The sequence below is a fragment of the Procambarus clarkii genome, chromosome 43 (assembly GCF_040958095.1).
Source record: "Procambarus clarkii isolate CNS0578487 chromosome 43, FALCON_Pclarkii_2.0, whole genome shotgun sequence".
Classification (NCBI taxonomy): Eukaryota; Metazoa; Arthropoda; class Malacostraca; order Decapoda; family Cambaridae; genus Procambarus; species Procambarus clarkii.
Genome location: NC_091192.1, coordinates 24,040,491 through 24,057,942, shown reverse-complemented (window position 1 = coordinate 24,057,942; position 17,452 = coordinate 24,040,491). Strand labels below are relative to the sequence as shown.

Below are 17,452 nucleotides of genomic sequence, written 5' to 3'. Positions count from 1 at the left end.
GATCACGTTTGGCAAATTTACGCTCGTTCTTTCCAAGCATATTTGAAGCAGTTATCATTGGGAAAGATTATGATATACAGTAACAGACCTAGCAAGGCTTTTGATAAACCTATCCCCCCCCTTCCACATGCATTTACCTCCAGTACAAGTACACATCTCCCACTCTCCCTTTGAATGACACTCGGTAATAGTTTGACACTGATGAACTTGTACCACTTATCTTGCTAATAAACTAATGTATCTTGCCAGAAAATGTACTGTATTTTTTTATGCAAAGAATTTGAGTACACTTACAATATACACAGTATTTACAATTTTTTTTTATCGTATGTATTATGTTCGCAGTGAACCTTTAAATATGTTAGCCTAGGCAATAATTTACAATGTCAGAAACATAGCTCCATAGAGACAAACATAATGACTCCTTATAGTGCATACAATGACTCAATAACATGGCTGAATATGACCAAACCATGTATCAGAAAATGGAGAAACAAAGATGTTTCGTTGTATCCTGGACGAAAGCGTTGTCAATTCTCCATTTTCCGATGTGTGGTTTAGTCATCCTCCTTATAGTGCTGAATCAGCTAATGCTCCCATTTCTAGGAATGCATCCCCAGCATTAAATAGTATGCTGTGTATAGCTATGTAGCGTATATTGTATATTAAACTTAAAGCTTATTAATTCATTCTTATTATCTATTTATTTTTCTTGATGAGGAAAATTATAATTCAATGAATACAAATTTCATTTAATGTATCAATTACAAACCACTATCAAAGTCCTTTAGGTATTTATGGTACATGGATAGTAAACCTACTTTTTCACATTGTAGACTTTTAAAACCAATACTTTTTCTCAAGATTCATCAATACTATTTTAGAAAAAGTTTAAAATAATTCATATACAATTTAGTGACTAAGGCACATTAACCTCTTTGCTATGTCATACCATACCTGTGGAGTTCTTTAAAGTTATAACTTTAAATTTTTGGGGTCATATTTGATAAATAAAGATGCTTTTATTATTAAACATGCATGTTCAAAAACTATCTGTTATATGTTGTATATAGGTAATTTACAGTAGTTTCATACCTGTGAGAACATATGCAGGAATCCAGTAAATAAGGTGAAAGTGTTGACACCCCCCAGAAAAAGGAGGAAAATCCTGGTTGCTGAGGATTCTTGGGTACCTGGATGAGGATCTGAGAGATCTTTTACTCCCCAAGCCTGACTCAGTCAGGCTTGACTTGTGAGTGTGGTCCAACAGGCTGTTGCTTGTAATGACTCGCAGGCCCACATATCCACCACAGCCCGGTTGGTCCGGCACTTCCTGAAGAAAACTATCTAGTTTTCTCTTGAAGATGTCCATGCTTGTTCCAGCAATATTTCTTATACCTGCTGGTAGGATGTTGAAGAACCATGGACCTCTGATGTTTATACAAGGGGTGACATATGTAGACAGTCTTTTGTTTTAGGGATGTATATAATAGGATGTTTTCCTGCTGGGGCTGGTATAAGGACATAATGAACAGGCTGGACATTTTATTTGGCAAAGCAAAGAAGAATCCCCATACAACAAAATTACAGTACTAAACATGAGGAAGGAACTGAATACTCCATGTATAAGTAGAGTATTTATATGCATTGATTATTGAATTCAATGCTTTAATTGGTATCAAGGTGCTTAGGCAAACCCTACCCAACCACTGCACTGAAGCTCTCCAAGCCTTCTTTCTTGAAGGTCAGCATTCCTTCAAATGTATTACAAAAACTGCAACTGTACTCAGAATTTATAATGTTCATATGTCTACCAAGAGAGAAACCAATGGCACTTTCCTATCACATGGAAGATCACCCCTTTCCAAATTACTATGCCCAATTTCCCACCCAAGAAGCAGATTAAAAACAGCCCATGCTTTGCCAGGAAACACAGTACAATGTCTTAAGCCAAATTGATGTTTTTTTCAAGGAGCGTTCACTCTCCCAAATTATTTACATTGATGGCTGCATCAGTCCTATGTGCAGCCAGAAGTGCAGATGTTGTGACAGTAAGAGATGGTTCCAACTCCTGTGTTGGGGAGCTCATATAAATAACTAGGTCTCCACTTTTCAAACAGAAATGTTTGCCATAATCTTTGCCAAGTCGACATGTTAATTATAGGTGACTTCTTTTCATCCTTGACTGCACATCTCCCCAAGGCATAACTGTGACATGCTTGTATCTGAAGCTAGACACAGATAATGTACAATGAAATAACAATGGACTCAGGGTTTGTCTCCTGAGTATTCCTTCTCATATTGGTCTCTGAATAAAACTGATGAGTTAGCCAAAACATTGGCTATTAAAGCTGGAATTGATTACCATCTTAAATTATCTTTGGGCAGTCTGAGGGCAGTGCAGAGACCCCCCTTTTCTTCTCACACCACAGCTTAGACATCCACATCCATCCAGACAGGATTGCCCATATGGGTGACTCCTCCAGCAGGCAGTCAACAACCCAAACAGGTAAGTAAATAACCATCAAAGAAACTGTCAAGCCAGGTAGATCACGTAACACTAAGTCGTAAGGAATACAAAAGGAGCTCAATATCTTTCAAGATGCCAAAACGAGAACAGGAGGTGAACAATAACAAAGGTATTGGAATCACCACGGATGCAAATGAGACAACCGACCTCTATGGTCATCAGGAAAGCAAGACACTAGCATTTTGAAAATCTGTGCAATTGATAATGCAATCAATAGACTAAGTGGGGCAACATTAAACAAAATGGGGGCAGGATGCTGTTCCATTAAGTGACCACGAGTCAGGTGGGTGTGACCGATATGCACTACACCCTCTCCCAACGCCTATTACGGTGGCAGGAGGAAGGCAAAGGGAAAGGTCACACTTAAGAGCACTCAGTTTATTACCTGTAATGCCAGCCCAACGACACAGTTACGGATAGCGGCATGAATGACTGGATAGAAATCTGAATAGGGAACCCCTTTCTGGAAAATGATGCAAGTACAAATGACCTTCATAGCAGCAGTGTCAGCGAGTTCATTTGAGGGAATCCCAATATGGCTGGGAACCCAACAAAATTCAATTGTCTTATACTGTAACTCATAAAAATAAGAAACAGCCAGTACTGCATTTTGGTTACCACAGGATGCAAAGGGTTAACAAGACTCCACAGCCATGAGGGCACTCTTGAGTGTCAACTACAATGACAAAAGAGCAGTGACAGAATACAACTGATAAAGAGCATGTAAAATGGCATAAAGTTCTGCCGTAACACTGTCAGCAGACTTACACTCATCAGTGAACAAAAGAACAGAATCTGAGTGAGAAGAAAAATGTTCATAGAAAAAGCTTCTCAAAATTGCAGGTGCGTGGGGGACATTAAAAGCCTTTACCATGTGGGTTAAGGTCATACAAAATTTCACCAGTGGAACATTCCATGGAGAAAAGGAAAGAACAGGAGGGGGTGGGGCCCCCCCTGTGTTATTGCCAACTGAGACAATTATGTAAACATGCCACCCTCAGTAAAAAGGTGGTGAGGGGAAAGCATTGCCCTTGTGATAAATGGCATAAGCAAGAGAAGGGATGTTGGAAGGACCATGCAAGGTAAAGGAGGCAGTAGTAATCATGATGATTCTGTAGACAAGATGCCAATGTCAACAAACAAACTCCAGAAAGGGGATGAATGAAAGGCACCAGAGCTATGGGTGTGCATGGTGCAGATCAAGACAATGAATAGTTGAGGAAGAGGCAGAGGAATAAGCAAGCAGCTATAATTGAGTTTAAACAGAACATAAGAGGAGTGCAAACAAAGAAGTGTGAGCATAGCAGCCTACTAGGATGTATGGGACAAACCCTTAAGCAAGGTAAGGGCTTTAGAGCAGGCAACTCGGAGTGAGCAGCATGGAGCAACCAAGACAAATGGGTGTCAAAGATCAAACCTAAGAGTTCTGCAATTACCCGATAGGCAAAGAAACAACCATAGAGTGATAACTGGGGATGATAGAAGACATGCCTCCAGGTAAAAGTCATAGTACAAGTCTTGAATGCAGAAAACTATAAGCCATGATTGTTGGTCCAGGATGCTACATTATCAATCGCAAGTTGGAGCAGACGCTGGAGGGAAGAAGGGGTCATCTCCACAACAGCAGAGGGTGAGATTGACAACTTAAAGGGCTGAGAAAATGCCAGGGGGAAGTGAGGATGAAAGACCATTCAGGCCAACCAGAAATAAAGTAGTTCTCAGAACACTACCATGGGAGACACCTTTAAACAGTTGAAAAGAAAAGAGAAAAGAGTAAGCAGCACCAACCTTCACCTGGAATGAGCAATGAGAGAGAAAGCTTTAAAGGAAAAGTGGGAGATTGCCATAAAGGCCAGAGGAATGTAGCTGGGAAAGAATATTGTACCTCCAGGTGGTGTAATAAGCTTTTTCAAAGTTGAAAAAACTGCTACAACAGAGGAATTCACAGCAAAGGCAGTACAGATGCAGACCTCTACCAAAATATCCATCGTGCTGTGACATTTCAAAAACCCAAATTGAGAAGGAAAAAAGGCAGCCACGATGTTCCAGGAACCACATGAGACCAACAGTCATGCGCTGAAAGAGTTCACAAATGGAACTTATTAAGGCAATGAGATATAAATCTTTAGGGAAGGTCCTCCAATACCAGACTTCTTAATAGGAAGAACAACAGCATCAAGCCAGTCATCGGGGACAGAAGAAGAAGAAACTCAAACAGGTGCCCCCAAATCATCAGGTGTGTTTGCTTGTAAGACAGCACAGTAAACAGGTGAGGGAGCAGAAGCCACCCTCAACTGACTGAAAACAGTGCACAAGAGCCGTGGTGTCATTACCCATAATCGGAATAAAATAAAGTTCATCTTACCAGGATGTAAGACACCAGCATTCACAATGAGTGTCATCATGAATGATGGTGTCTTACATTTAGGAATTTGACTTCTCATTAAAAAAATATTACTGTTCATATTGATGGATCATTAACAAGAGCTTTAGACATATAATAAATGTAACTACCATAACCTGTCATGCTAGAAATGACAGACTGAGCATGGTTCAGTGATGAAATATATACCTTGAGGGAAAAAGGTAGTGGATGAGGGACTGGAGTTGGAGAACTTTTTATTTTTAAATTACTGTAGTAATTGTAATAATGTTCTAAACATTAAAGTAACCTTCAATAAATGCCTAAGCTAAAAGCTTAAACAAAAAAGTATTGTTATACCATAGGTATGGTACAGTGAAATAGCAAGAGGTTAAATAAATCAGTCAAATAAATTTAGTCCTTGAAAATAATTTGTTAAAGAATACATATGTATACAATATTTAATATATGTATAACTTGTTTTTGATGAAAAGTAATTAATTTTGTTTAACCTAAGACATAAAAAGCTCAAATTCATGAAATATTTATAAATGAAAATCCTTAATTTAAAAAGAGCATCCACATCATGGGACTCATAAGTATATCTTGAATAAAAAAATCTCTTATGAGATATATTTATAAAAAATAAACCTTAAAGCTTAGTTCATAACAAAAAGGGTGGTGAAACAACATAGAGTGACTAGTACTAGGACTTATGCTAGGTTTTCTTCTGTCTGACGAGAGATTCTAAGTCAGGGGTACAAACAAGCCGATGTCCGATGTGACCAAGAACAGTCATAGAACCAGTTTTATTTTCTTCATCAACTTCCACATTAACTACATCCTGAAAATATATATTAAAAACCCTTAAGTTGTACTGTACATTATATGTATTATGTAACATTCTTTAAGATATAAAGTAATTACTGTAGTAATTGTAATTACTGTTTCACTTAAATTAGTGTATCAGTGACATGTGTCATACAAGTGCACAAGTCTCTCTTCAACTTGTCCATAAATTACAAGAAATCTCATGTTTAATCCTAATTCCATACAAGTGCTTATAAACACTGAACCTTCTTGCTAACCTGAGCATACAAGAGGACTGAGTATAATTCCCTGTTACAGTACAGTACAGTACAGTATATCTATGATTTCATGTTAGGAAGAAATATTTTATAAGCAATATTTCCTTAAACTGATCTTCTCATAACAAATGCCCTTGAGAGAGGAAGTTTCCATTTAGAAATTAAAGAAATCCCACCAAGAGAGTTTGGCGGTAAAAGTAGTATTGTCAGATCTGAGTGGTTTAGTTGTAACCACTCAGTGGGAGAAATCTCAAATATGTCCAACCTCACTTGGTTTAACACTACCCCACTAGGTCGAGCACTCTCCCTGGAATGTTGGGATCTGCTACTGATGTGCGAGGTAGCATGATATGTCAGTAGGTTTTGATATTAATATTACTGATTTTGGTGATTGAGAACCAGCACCTCGGCCTCTGTGGCACAAGTTCATGGTCCCCGTCACTTGCTTCACAAAATAAACTTTTCTAGTGTTTTTCCACTTCTTATTCTGTAACAAAGATTCTAGTTCTGCTTAAAAAGGATGATCATAATTCAAACAAATCCTTTATATTTAAAGATAAATGACGTATTCTTTTTGCAAGAAACAGTTTCAGTATACAAAAGAAAGTATTTATTCAAAATGTTTCTATTTATTTTATTATTTTAACATGCAATGATAGTATACAATATTTGCAAATTATACAATAATAGCAAATTAGTATCTAGTATGAATGGATATTTACTTAAGGACTAAATAAAGTAACAAACACAATCATCCACTTACTTGTAAAAATCCTACTTGGGTCCCTTTATTTACAGTGAGCTTATGTTCACCAAGCCATAGTTCTACTTTCCCAGACTTGTAAACCTTTAAAGTTCCAATCTGCCCTTCAGGTAATGTTTTTAGTGTACAATATTGGTGATTGGATTTCTGGTCACCATCCTCATCTAGGTCCTATGGATATACAGAAATAGCAATTATGCTTCTGGAGATACAATTTTTTCTTTTATTAATTTATTATTACCAATAGATACTTATTATACCAGTATATAGTGACTTTATAAGTCAATATATACATTCAAGACAAACTTGTGTAAGTACTGTACTCATTATCACAAGACCTCCAAAAATTTAGTTGAATGTTAGTTTATAAAGATTTGTTGGATTATTCAGCAAGTATTTATATCTCTGACCAGCAAATTTCTCTGAAACATACTCTTGAGATGCTGGTCATGGTGGATAATCATTTCAGCCATCCTGCTTAAAAATGCTTAGTAATATACTAAACTCATTTTTGCTCTCTCCACACCTGAAAAAACCATGTGCTCCTATATACAGTACCTGCCTTCTCTAACTCCAATCCCTTATACTGTACCAAAATACATTATATTATCTTTGCAATTCAATTATCCATCACCTCCATATTTCTGAACAACATTGAAGTATTTTTCTTAATTCTCTCTGTGACTGTACACAATATCTGCCTTGGGTATTGCCCATCAATTACAGTTTACTTGAAATTTAATATTACACACAACTCTAATTCATCTCAAATGCTTGGATATACTTGCTCCATTCCATTCTTGATTTGATTCAGTGGTCCCTTTGCATTTCCTTAAATTCACAATTATGATTTTACCATACCTAAGAATTTAGGTAGCTATTTAGATTTAAGGCACTTGTCTTCAAAAGTTTACATTTTACTTGTTTCTCTTATAACATAATGTTTACAAAATAATGATCCCAAGTTCTTCATTTAAATTCCCAACCTTGTTCAAGACCTCATTACCATTAAGAAATTAAGCATTGAATGTAATGAAACACTCTTCTGTTGGGCCCCTCAGTAACTTCTAAGCTTATCTCTAGTACTATCAAGCCTTGGCCCAATACGCCAAGCCTCCGAGACCCATCTGTTGCCTACTGGGAGCCAGAACCATTGTTGGACTTACACCACAGGGTGAGGGGAGCAGGGGATAACAAAATAAACCATAAAAATTAGAGAATATGTACCAGAAAGTATAGGTGCAACAAAATAGGAACTGTTCAGTAGTAGCTATCTACTGAACACTACTAATACTACTACTAATAGCTATCTTGCCTGTGATAAGTTTTGCACCTTTTTAGTCTTAGAAGCATCAAGTAGTTGAGTCAGGAGCACTGAAGACGTTAAAGTGAGCAAGGGAGATAAGAACAAACTGCTTGCAATCATATTTTTCACTAGACTAATAACTGATACACAATCTGTATGCCACTGCATTTTATATATAAAACTATAAGATAAGTCAATTCAACAATAATACTTACTATATTAAAGAACAAATCCACAGAAGCCTTGATGAGAGTTCAAACCTATGCACTGAGTGTTCCCAGATGCGCTCTAGTCAACTGTATCATGACATAGTCAAAAGAATTGCAACCTGGAGTGCTACTGCACCCTTGAGGGTCCCGAGGCTTCCTCTGAAGCCTAACCAGGGTTTCACACAATTTCCCCGATGCACTCGGGCTCTGTCAACCAGTAGTACTACCTCTGATGCTCCTACTTCAATACACTCAGAAATCACATTAATGTGATATATCAAATCATGTTAACTTACTATGTAACTATACAACTTACTATATTCTTAGAAACTGTTTCCTTCTGCTGTTTAGCTTGAGTTTGTAATTGGGTACCAGTGGGTTCTTGTTTGACTTCTGGTGGATGACTTGGAAGAGAGTTTGGCAGCTAGAAAAAATAAACAAACATTATTCAGAACTGTAGTTTTAAATTAACATTAACACTGATGCTCCAGCCCATAAGTGTGTACCTGATCGTAAAAGGTCCAAGTATCTCGAGGTCCTGCAAGGTCTACAAGGTCCAAGGTCAACAACACCTAAACTGTTCATGCAATTTTTACATTTTCTGAGTTTTTGGTTTGTAACTGAAAATATTGTCAAAATGTTGTCAAAATTGTCAAAAACTAAAAAAAAATTTCAAAACGAATGTGCTTAAGTACTGATGTAAAATAAAATACATGTTTATAATAAATTGTGAATGATAGTACTAAATATACAAATGTTTATGAAAATTAACATTCCTTATTTATTTTTCAAAATAAATAACAATAAAAAAGGTGGAAATGTGCTAACATTGGTCTATATCACTGTAAAAAAAATACAACTAATACTTTTCTAGCAAGAAATTTGCAAGGCAGCAAAAATGTTTACAAGCAGAACAATTATCCCCATGAGTGATGGGTGGCTGGCCGAGATGATATCTGGATAGTCCCCTCAATACTAGGGAGACTATCCAGTTGGTTTCCTGATAAGCAATTCCCCAACTATGCCCCCCCCTACCCCCCCCCCAAAAAAATCAATTTTTGGACATTTTTAGATGAATGATGTGTTTCAGTGCAAATGGAACTCTAAATTGCTAAATTAAATAAGCAAAACCAAGAGAAGATACATACAAAATTATCACTTCAACTGAATTAAAGTACAATGCGTTAAAGCTGATATGCTTGAGATCAATGGTATTTTTGAGTCAATTTTTACAGGCCATGGAATACCTCCAAGCTTCCCCCATCTAAATAAAGCCTTCTCCTGTAGCTTATAAATGATTCAGTATTTATGCATCTTTAATACTGTATACTGAATGGGACAATGGGGCAGAAGGACAGAATCACACCAACAAAATATGCAGTTAATGAAAGGAATAACAGCCAAATGAGATAAATAGAGTACAGTATACAAATTAAATTAAAACTAAACATACTTTGATCATAGGTAATGAGGGAGGTGTCCTTGGTCCCCATGCCAAGCCTATCTCAATACAAACAATACAGTATTATGAAGAGCCTTAAAAAATATAAATGTCACCACCTCCCCCCCGTTGTACTTAACGCTTTCGCCCGGGCATGACGCAGCATTGCGTCATCCGTTTACTGGCGGTAATACCGGGGATGATGCAGCATTGCGTCATCCACTTTAAATAATCGCAAAAAATCAGTTTTTTTTTCGATTTTTTGGGGACTGGTTTTAAAATGTGCGCCGATGTCTTCCCATTTTCTTTGTTGAGCCTCGTGGCCCTCAGGCGGCTTGGCACACGCCGTGGGCCCATTGTCTTTGCTCCACTGTTGTGACCAATGTCGCCTCCCCTCGCATCTCAAACGTATGAACATTTCGGCTATTTTCCGTGGCTATATTTCTTACTGCGGCTTTAGAAACTATCTACGCTTACTCCACGATGGATAGTAATCATGAACAAGGCCCTTCCAGGAAGAAAATTGCGAAAGAAAGGCTTGAAAAGGGCGGGAATTGGGAGTGTAGCAGGAAGGCGTCTGAGCGCTCACTCACGGCTAACGCGTGGCCCGTCTTCAACTCGTCGGCGGTTGGAGCGTGACCAGGTTTTTTATTTTATATGCTAATGTTCCTCTAGAGAATTTTATTACAAACCCATTGAGACCAAAATGAAAGACTTAGGACAAAAATTGAGGTGACCAGAGTGAAAATAGTGAAAACATTTTATCCCGTTTGTGCGCTCCCGGGTAACTCGTTCGCACTTTCTCTGTTTGCTGCGGGTAATTAGCCGGGCTTTTGGAGTTTATATGCATTTAGTGCTGTAGAGAATTTTATTGCGAACACAATGACACCAAATTTAATCTCGTAGAAGGAGAATTGAGGTGACAAAGTTGAAGAGAGTATACACTTTTCAGAATTAACGCACGCTCCTGTGACACGCTGGGGCCCATATCGCACAGTTGAGGGGTGGCGCGCGGGGTGAGCGAAAGTGTTAATCTATTGCAGTAAAGTAAAAACATTTACTGCAATCAACACTCTTGTCAAAAGAACTATCACCATAGCAGGAACTTTCACTACACCAAGTAGTAATTGTGAAAAATGTTTGTAGTTGAAACATCTTTAAAGTTAATTAGTAATATCCTCTTATGCCTCTTGTCTATTATAGCCTCATACTATTCTCAAAATTGCTTGAAGGTAATGAAAAAAAAGGCTACAGTGGCAAAGGAAATGATAGCCAAGATTCTAATATTTGGGAACGTTAACACGGGAAAATAAACTGGGTAACAAAGAATGTCACACTTCATTGCATTTCATAACAGAAGCTATGAAATGTTGAGCAAAACTCTGGAAAAGAAGACAAACACTTCTTAAAGCAACATATTACAGAACCAACAAGAGGTAGTGAGGCTCACCAGCAACACTGCCTGGCATTTACCCAAAAGATAAAATATAAAATTCCTCATCCTCACAAAAAGTGGTGGATCAGGAACTGACCAAAAGCATCCAGAAGATATACAAAATAGAACCAGAGTAGAAAGAGAGGGGATGACAAGACAAAAATAATGCTGGGACAGCATTGTAGTCACTGAGGAGGATGAATGTTTTAAAAGGCAACATAAATTTATAAGAGAAAGTTCTATTTGACACACTAGATGGAGTACTATAATAAATCCACCATGATACAACAAGAGAAAGCTGGGGAGACAGCATCTTCCATGACTGTCAAAAAGCCTTTTATATGGTTCATTACAAAGAACTTACTTACCTATCAATGGTTATGGGGGGAGTGAGATCTAGCTCTTTATGCACACTTTATTTATACAGTAGAACCTCGAGTGACGACCACCTCAAATGGCGAGCAATTTGGGTAACGAGCGCCCTGATTGCCGACAATTCGTCTCATTAGGCGAGAGCTCATTTGAATAATGTCAACACCACATGGTGGGGTCGCACTGCTTCTCGCACATTCTCGGACACCTCCGACGATGCAAATAAATTATTTTTCTTTGATTAAAGATGCTATTGATACTGGGATGTTGCAAAGCATTGACTTCTTTTGTAGAAAAACAAAATGAAATTAAAAAAAGAACAAATGTCAAAAAGGTTCGTTTGGCATTTGTCCGGTAGGCTGCTCCATGTTTCTTCAAAAAAAAAAAAAAAAAAAAAAAAAAAACAGTTGAAACAATTTGAAAGACGTTTTAATGCCATATAGGCTCATTCAGTGTTTGTCGGGTAGGCTGCTTCATTATTGAGAAATAAATGAAAAATACAAAACAAATGGAACACATTTGAAACACAAAGATTGTCATAATGGAGCAGTCTACCCGACAAACACTGAATGAACCTATATGGCATTTGTTCGTTTTTCAAATTGTTTCAACTGTTTTTTTATTTTTATTTAAGAAACATGGAGCAGCCTACCTGACAAACACAGAACCAACCTTTTGCTGCTAAAAAAAAAAAAAAAAAAAAAAAAAAAAAAAAAAAATTGAAGAAAGAAAAATGTCATAAAGGTTCGTTCAGTGTATGTAAGGTAAGCTGCTCCATTATTTAAAACATTGAATATCACAATAATGTTTTTTGGTGGTCGAATGGATGAATTCGATTTACATTATTTTAAATGGGAAAATTGGTTTTGAATAACGTCAGTTTCACATGACGCGCACGGTGCCGGAACGGATTAAATTCATTATTCGAGGTTCCACTGTATTTATAAATATAAGCTATTTATACCCTGCATTTTCTGCATACAGTACCCTAATCTATCATTTTCAATCCCAGACATGACAACCAAGTGAGACCTGAGAGAAAATAATCATATGATCAGTGGTGACATTGCAACTGAATATGCTTATGTTTGTGATCAAGTCACTAATACCTCATCTTTGGACCAGACCCCCAAGGAACTGCAAAGCAGGTGACAAACTCAGGAGGACTGGTTAATGTAACTCAATCTAACAACTTTAGAGGAGAGAAGGACCAACACAGATATGATGACTATCTACAAAATCTTGAGGAGGAATAAATGAGATGGTCTGAGAGACAACAAATTTAAAGAATCCAGATCAAGAGGACACAGGTAAATGGAAATGCTACCTCCAGCTATAGCATCAAAAGCAAAAATGACAAAAAATAAAATACAATATCATTTTACCAGGTAAAAATACAGTAGGTAAGAGGCCCGGGGTCAAGAGTTAGATCTTGTTCTCCATAGACATGTATATGAGCAGTGGAGTTTGAGGCTCATGAAATACTGGAGAATAACATTTAATAAAGTATTTTGGAGCATATGAGATTGGTACTTAAAGAACTATAGCAGATATATGAAGGCTTTAAATCATGCATACAATGGAATATATCAGTCAAATTACTCATATGAGAGATTTGGAGTTTAATGAAAATATGATGGTTAAAAGAACAATAAACTACAATTTAAATTACTGTGGGTGATTAATTGACATAACAGAAAAAACACTACCCATCATAAATTATATAAAAAAAAACAGTATGAAGGAAATAGACCAGGGAAGGTACCATTGGAATGAAAGTACTTGTACCAGGGTAGGTTTGACATATAAATGAGTTTGGGTGGATATAAACAGGAGCTGCTTTAATGAGCCAATAGGGCTTCTGCAGTTTCCTTTATTCTGATTGCAATAGTCAACAAAGCATAGCACCACATGTCCTATGCCTTACCTGAAAGAACATGAAATCTTCATGTTTTCCTGCTAAAAGTTGAGCGACACTAGGTTCTGGAGCTTTTTCTCTAGCTGGTAAGCCACCCTTCACAGGCACTTTCTTATCTTCTACCTGCAATACAGAAAATGCTTAATGATAATAAAATCAGTCTTCAAGTAAGCATGAAAAATATATCAACTGTATTTGAAAAATGCTTGGTTGATAGCAGAAGATAAAGCTGAAGAAAGAAGATAGAAGCTGCCTTCCCAGGCAGCTTCTGGGAAGGACAAAGTGTGTTTCCTAGCTGTACAGGTTTCCGGTGCCGGGAACTTCACAGGTCGTATGGGACTACATGGTGCGTCTACATTAGCTGATACCTATCTACCTCATAGAACACCTGAGGGAGGCGGGGCGGTCACCTCCAGGGAGACCCAGAAAACTAACAAGTACAGGGACCTAAAACGTTGTTACAGGTTTGTGCTGATAGGCTCTGAGACCCTGGGAGCCTGGGGTAAATGTGCACTTAAGTTCCTAAAGGAGGTGGGTGAGGAACTCATTAGGAAAACTATAGACTCAACAGTGGCCAGTTTCCTGTTCCAGCATCTTATATATAATCTTATATACAGTGGAACCTCGATTAACGAATTTAATCAGTTCAGGCAACGAGCTCGTCATGTGAAATGCTCGTCTTTCAAAACGAATTTCCTCATTTTAAATAGTGGAAATAAAAATAATCTGTTCCACCACCGAAAAACATCAATATGATATTCAATTTTTTAAATAATGGAGCAGCCTACTCGACATACACTGAACAAACCTTTATGGCATTTGTCCTTTTTTTACATTTTATGATAGGCTTAAAACAACCCTGGTTGTGGTGTGCAGTGCAGGGGTTACAACTGCTACAGGCTACAACTGCATAACAAGGAAGATGCTCTGTAGAAAATAATTAGCAAGATGGGGTGATATTGTAATGTTACTGGTTATGCAGTTGGTGGTTACAGTTTTTTGATTCAGAAGGATAGGTTGAATTAGAAGTTAATGCATCTTCTCTTGGTAACCGGCGTGTTCAGTTAAACTATGGTTAGCGTGATCTCAAAGGATTGCCATAGGAGTATTTTATGAAAAGAATGAGGTACTATTCTCAGGGTGAAGCAAGACTGGAGTTCTTATAGTAACCAGATTTCATGTACTGTATTTATTTAGTACTGAATATGAAATAAGAGATTTCTTAGGTATTTATGGTATATATGCCTCTTAGAGGAGAAAGTGTGTTATAATGTGCATTACATACAAGGAAGGAAGGGGGGGAGACAGATTGTGTACGGTGTCTTTTGCGTGATGATTTATTAATGAATAATGCATCATTGTGAGTTCTCTATTATGAGATGACTAATTTATGGCAGTGATAAAAATGTACAAGTTTAATATTTTAAAATATACCTTAAATTAGGGTACAAAACATTATTACAACAATTCTAAATTTTTTCTTTATAATCAGGTTTTAGGTGTACAATATTCTAGTAGAAATAACATTTTAATTAACATATGGTAAAAACCATTAAACAAACATTTTGGGAACAATGGAACCTACCTTTGGAATTTTTTTGTCTAAAGACTCGAAAGCTTCATTGGATTCAACTGGCTCACTTTTAACTATAAAGAAAAGAAAATACACCCAAATTATTGTTCTGGTAACATCGAAAATTTAAACTACTAAACATTATGTATATGATTCATGTACTCATTAGTATCAATAGGACAAAGTGCATAAAATTATAAATATAAGATGTTAAACTAATTGGTTTCAATAGCACTCAATCCAGGTAAGTACATGTGGTCATAATACTGTATTAGGAAAATCATAAAATACAAATAATATTATGAATATTCTTAGACACAATGTTTAACTCTCTGTATATATATTTTGTAAAATATAAGGCAGGTTGGTGGGAGAAGTGGACAGGATGAAGGGGGGAGGGGGTTAGGTGGTTGGGGAAGAGGGGATGAAGATAGTGGGAGGGTTAGGGACAGGATGATGGGAAAGGGTTGCAAAAGGGAATGGGTGAAGGGAGGAGGAGGAGGTTATCTTGAGATGATTTCAGGGCTTTTAGTGTCCCCGCGGCCCAGTCCTCGCCCAGGCCTCCACCCCCAGGAAGCAGCCTGTGACAGCTGACTAACACCCAGGTACCTATTTTACTGCTAGGTAACAAGGGTATAGGGTGAAATAAACTCTGCCCATTGTTTCTCGCTGGCACCTGGGATCGACCCCGGGACCACAGGATCACAAGTCCAGCGTACTGTCCACTCGGCCGACTGGCTCCAGGAGGAATGTGATGTTTAACAGGTTGCATGTTTAGTACCTGATAGTTTCACTAACAACAAATTATGGCTTCACCCATACCACTTAATGAATAAGGCATCAAGTAGATGAATCTAACCTTCCCGAGCTAGGTACTCGGACACTCCCTTACACTATACAGTATACCCAGGCACATTTCAAACTCCAGCCTGGTCTCCTGTGCGACTTTCCATCCATCGATACAATGGGGATTTGCAACAGTATGAAAGGGCATATGCAGAAAAGTATAATAAGCATTTTAATACTCCTCTGTAATTGGACAATTCTGAATTACTGCACACAAGTTTGTAGTACTAGTAGTGCACAGGAATTTAAAGACGTAACATATCATCTTAAAACTGTCATTTTGCAAGAGTAAACAAAATGTTTACCTAACTTTGTACTGAGAATTAAACTTTGAAGATGAATTGAAAGAGGATCCTGATATACCTCTCAACCACAGGATCGTACCCGAGTTTTAGCTCATTGACCTTGAAAGTGAGGTTGCTTCATGTGTCTGCTGGTTGACCTGGAATGTGATAGGCCTTCTGGCCACATCCTGCCCATTGGCAGGTGTCTTTTGCTCCTTTTGATTTTAGTCAGAAAATATTTTATGAGAAGTTAAAGCTGCATAGAAACCCTCCAAGCTCCTTACTCTCCCCCAGTACAGGACATCTCCAAGATAATATCATCATAGCTGAGACACTGCCTTAAGTCAGCTTGCATCGGTATGCCACCTTCATCCACATACTCCATCTGAGTATTTCCTCCTGTCATAACACTATGTTCAGAGTCATCGTCATCTTCGTGTAAACCATTCGCTATATTTCCTCTATTTACCTCATCGGCATCTCTGAACACACTATCAATGCGGTTGTCAAACTCTTCAAAATCAAATCCAAACATTGTCACAATCACCACTAGTATACTGATTTACCTTCTATGCTCTCTCTCTCCACTGCTGTTGTTATCCATGCTTTGTCCAACTTGTAAATAACAACTATAATTATGTGTGGCACCTTGACTTACGATAATTTTGAGTTACGATATAAATTTGATAGAAAAATGCGACTCTATACGCTTATAAGAAATTTAATTTTTGTGGTGATTTTTTGCTTTTTGAACATAAAACTGATTATTATATATATATCATGCCATGGGTCCCAAGAAAGTCAGTGGTAAGGTTCAATGTATCAAAACACATGTAAGAATGACCATAGAGGAAAAACAAGAAATCCTTCGTAAACATGAAAATGGTACTCGTGTTGTTGAACTAGCTAGACAGTACAACAAATCTTCAGGGAAGGAGGAGGAGGTGGCAGCAGAGGATGTCTCTTCCTCATTAAATTAGAAAATGTGTGCAGTATGGGTAGAACTGCAAAGTTTTGCTGAAAAGAATCGCTCAGATAAAGCGGTAGCAGGCTATTGCATTGATCTCATTAATGACAATGTGATGCCTCACTACAGACAAGTGATGCAAAGAAGGGAAAAACAATCTTCAATGGAATAATTTCTAGTGAGAAAATCAAACAGTGAGCCAGAAGCAGGTCCTAGTGGTAAGCAGGTAAAACATGCCAGTGTGTGTACCCCAGAGAAATCCTCACTGCCTGATGTTATAATGGCAGGGGACTTCCCTTCCAAACAGTAACACCTCTCCTCCTCACCATCTTCCATACACCATCAAGAGTCCTCCATA

General features: G+C 37.6%; 1 protein-coding gene across 2 annotated transcripts in view; it reads right to left on the bottom strand.

Moving 5' to 3' along the window:
* Positions 1–736: 736 nt before the first annotated feature.
* The window catches only part of Polr3D (RNA polymerase III subunit C53), a 34,846-nt gene continuing 18,130 nt past the window's right edge, over positions 737–17,452 (bottom strand). For both annotated transcript variants that reach the window (XM_069300125.1, XM_045738805.2), the window contains 5 exons: positions 15,010–15,071; positions 13,434–13,547; positions 8,575–8,682; positions 6,744–6,914; positions 737–5,736 (listed from right to left, as the gene is read on the bottom strand). In XM_069300125.1, coding sequence (XP_069156226.1) covers positions 5,611–5,736; positions 6,744–6,914; positions 8,575–8,682; positions 13,434–13,547; positions 15,010–15,071 — 581 coding nt within the window. In that variant the 3' untranslated portion in view covers positions 737–5,610. The remainder of the gene's footprint in view (positions 5,737–6,743; positions 6,915–8,574; positions 8,683–13,433; positions 13,548–15,009; positions 15,072–17,452) is intronic.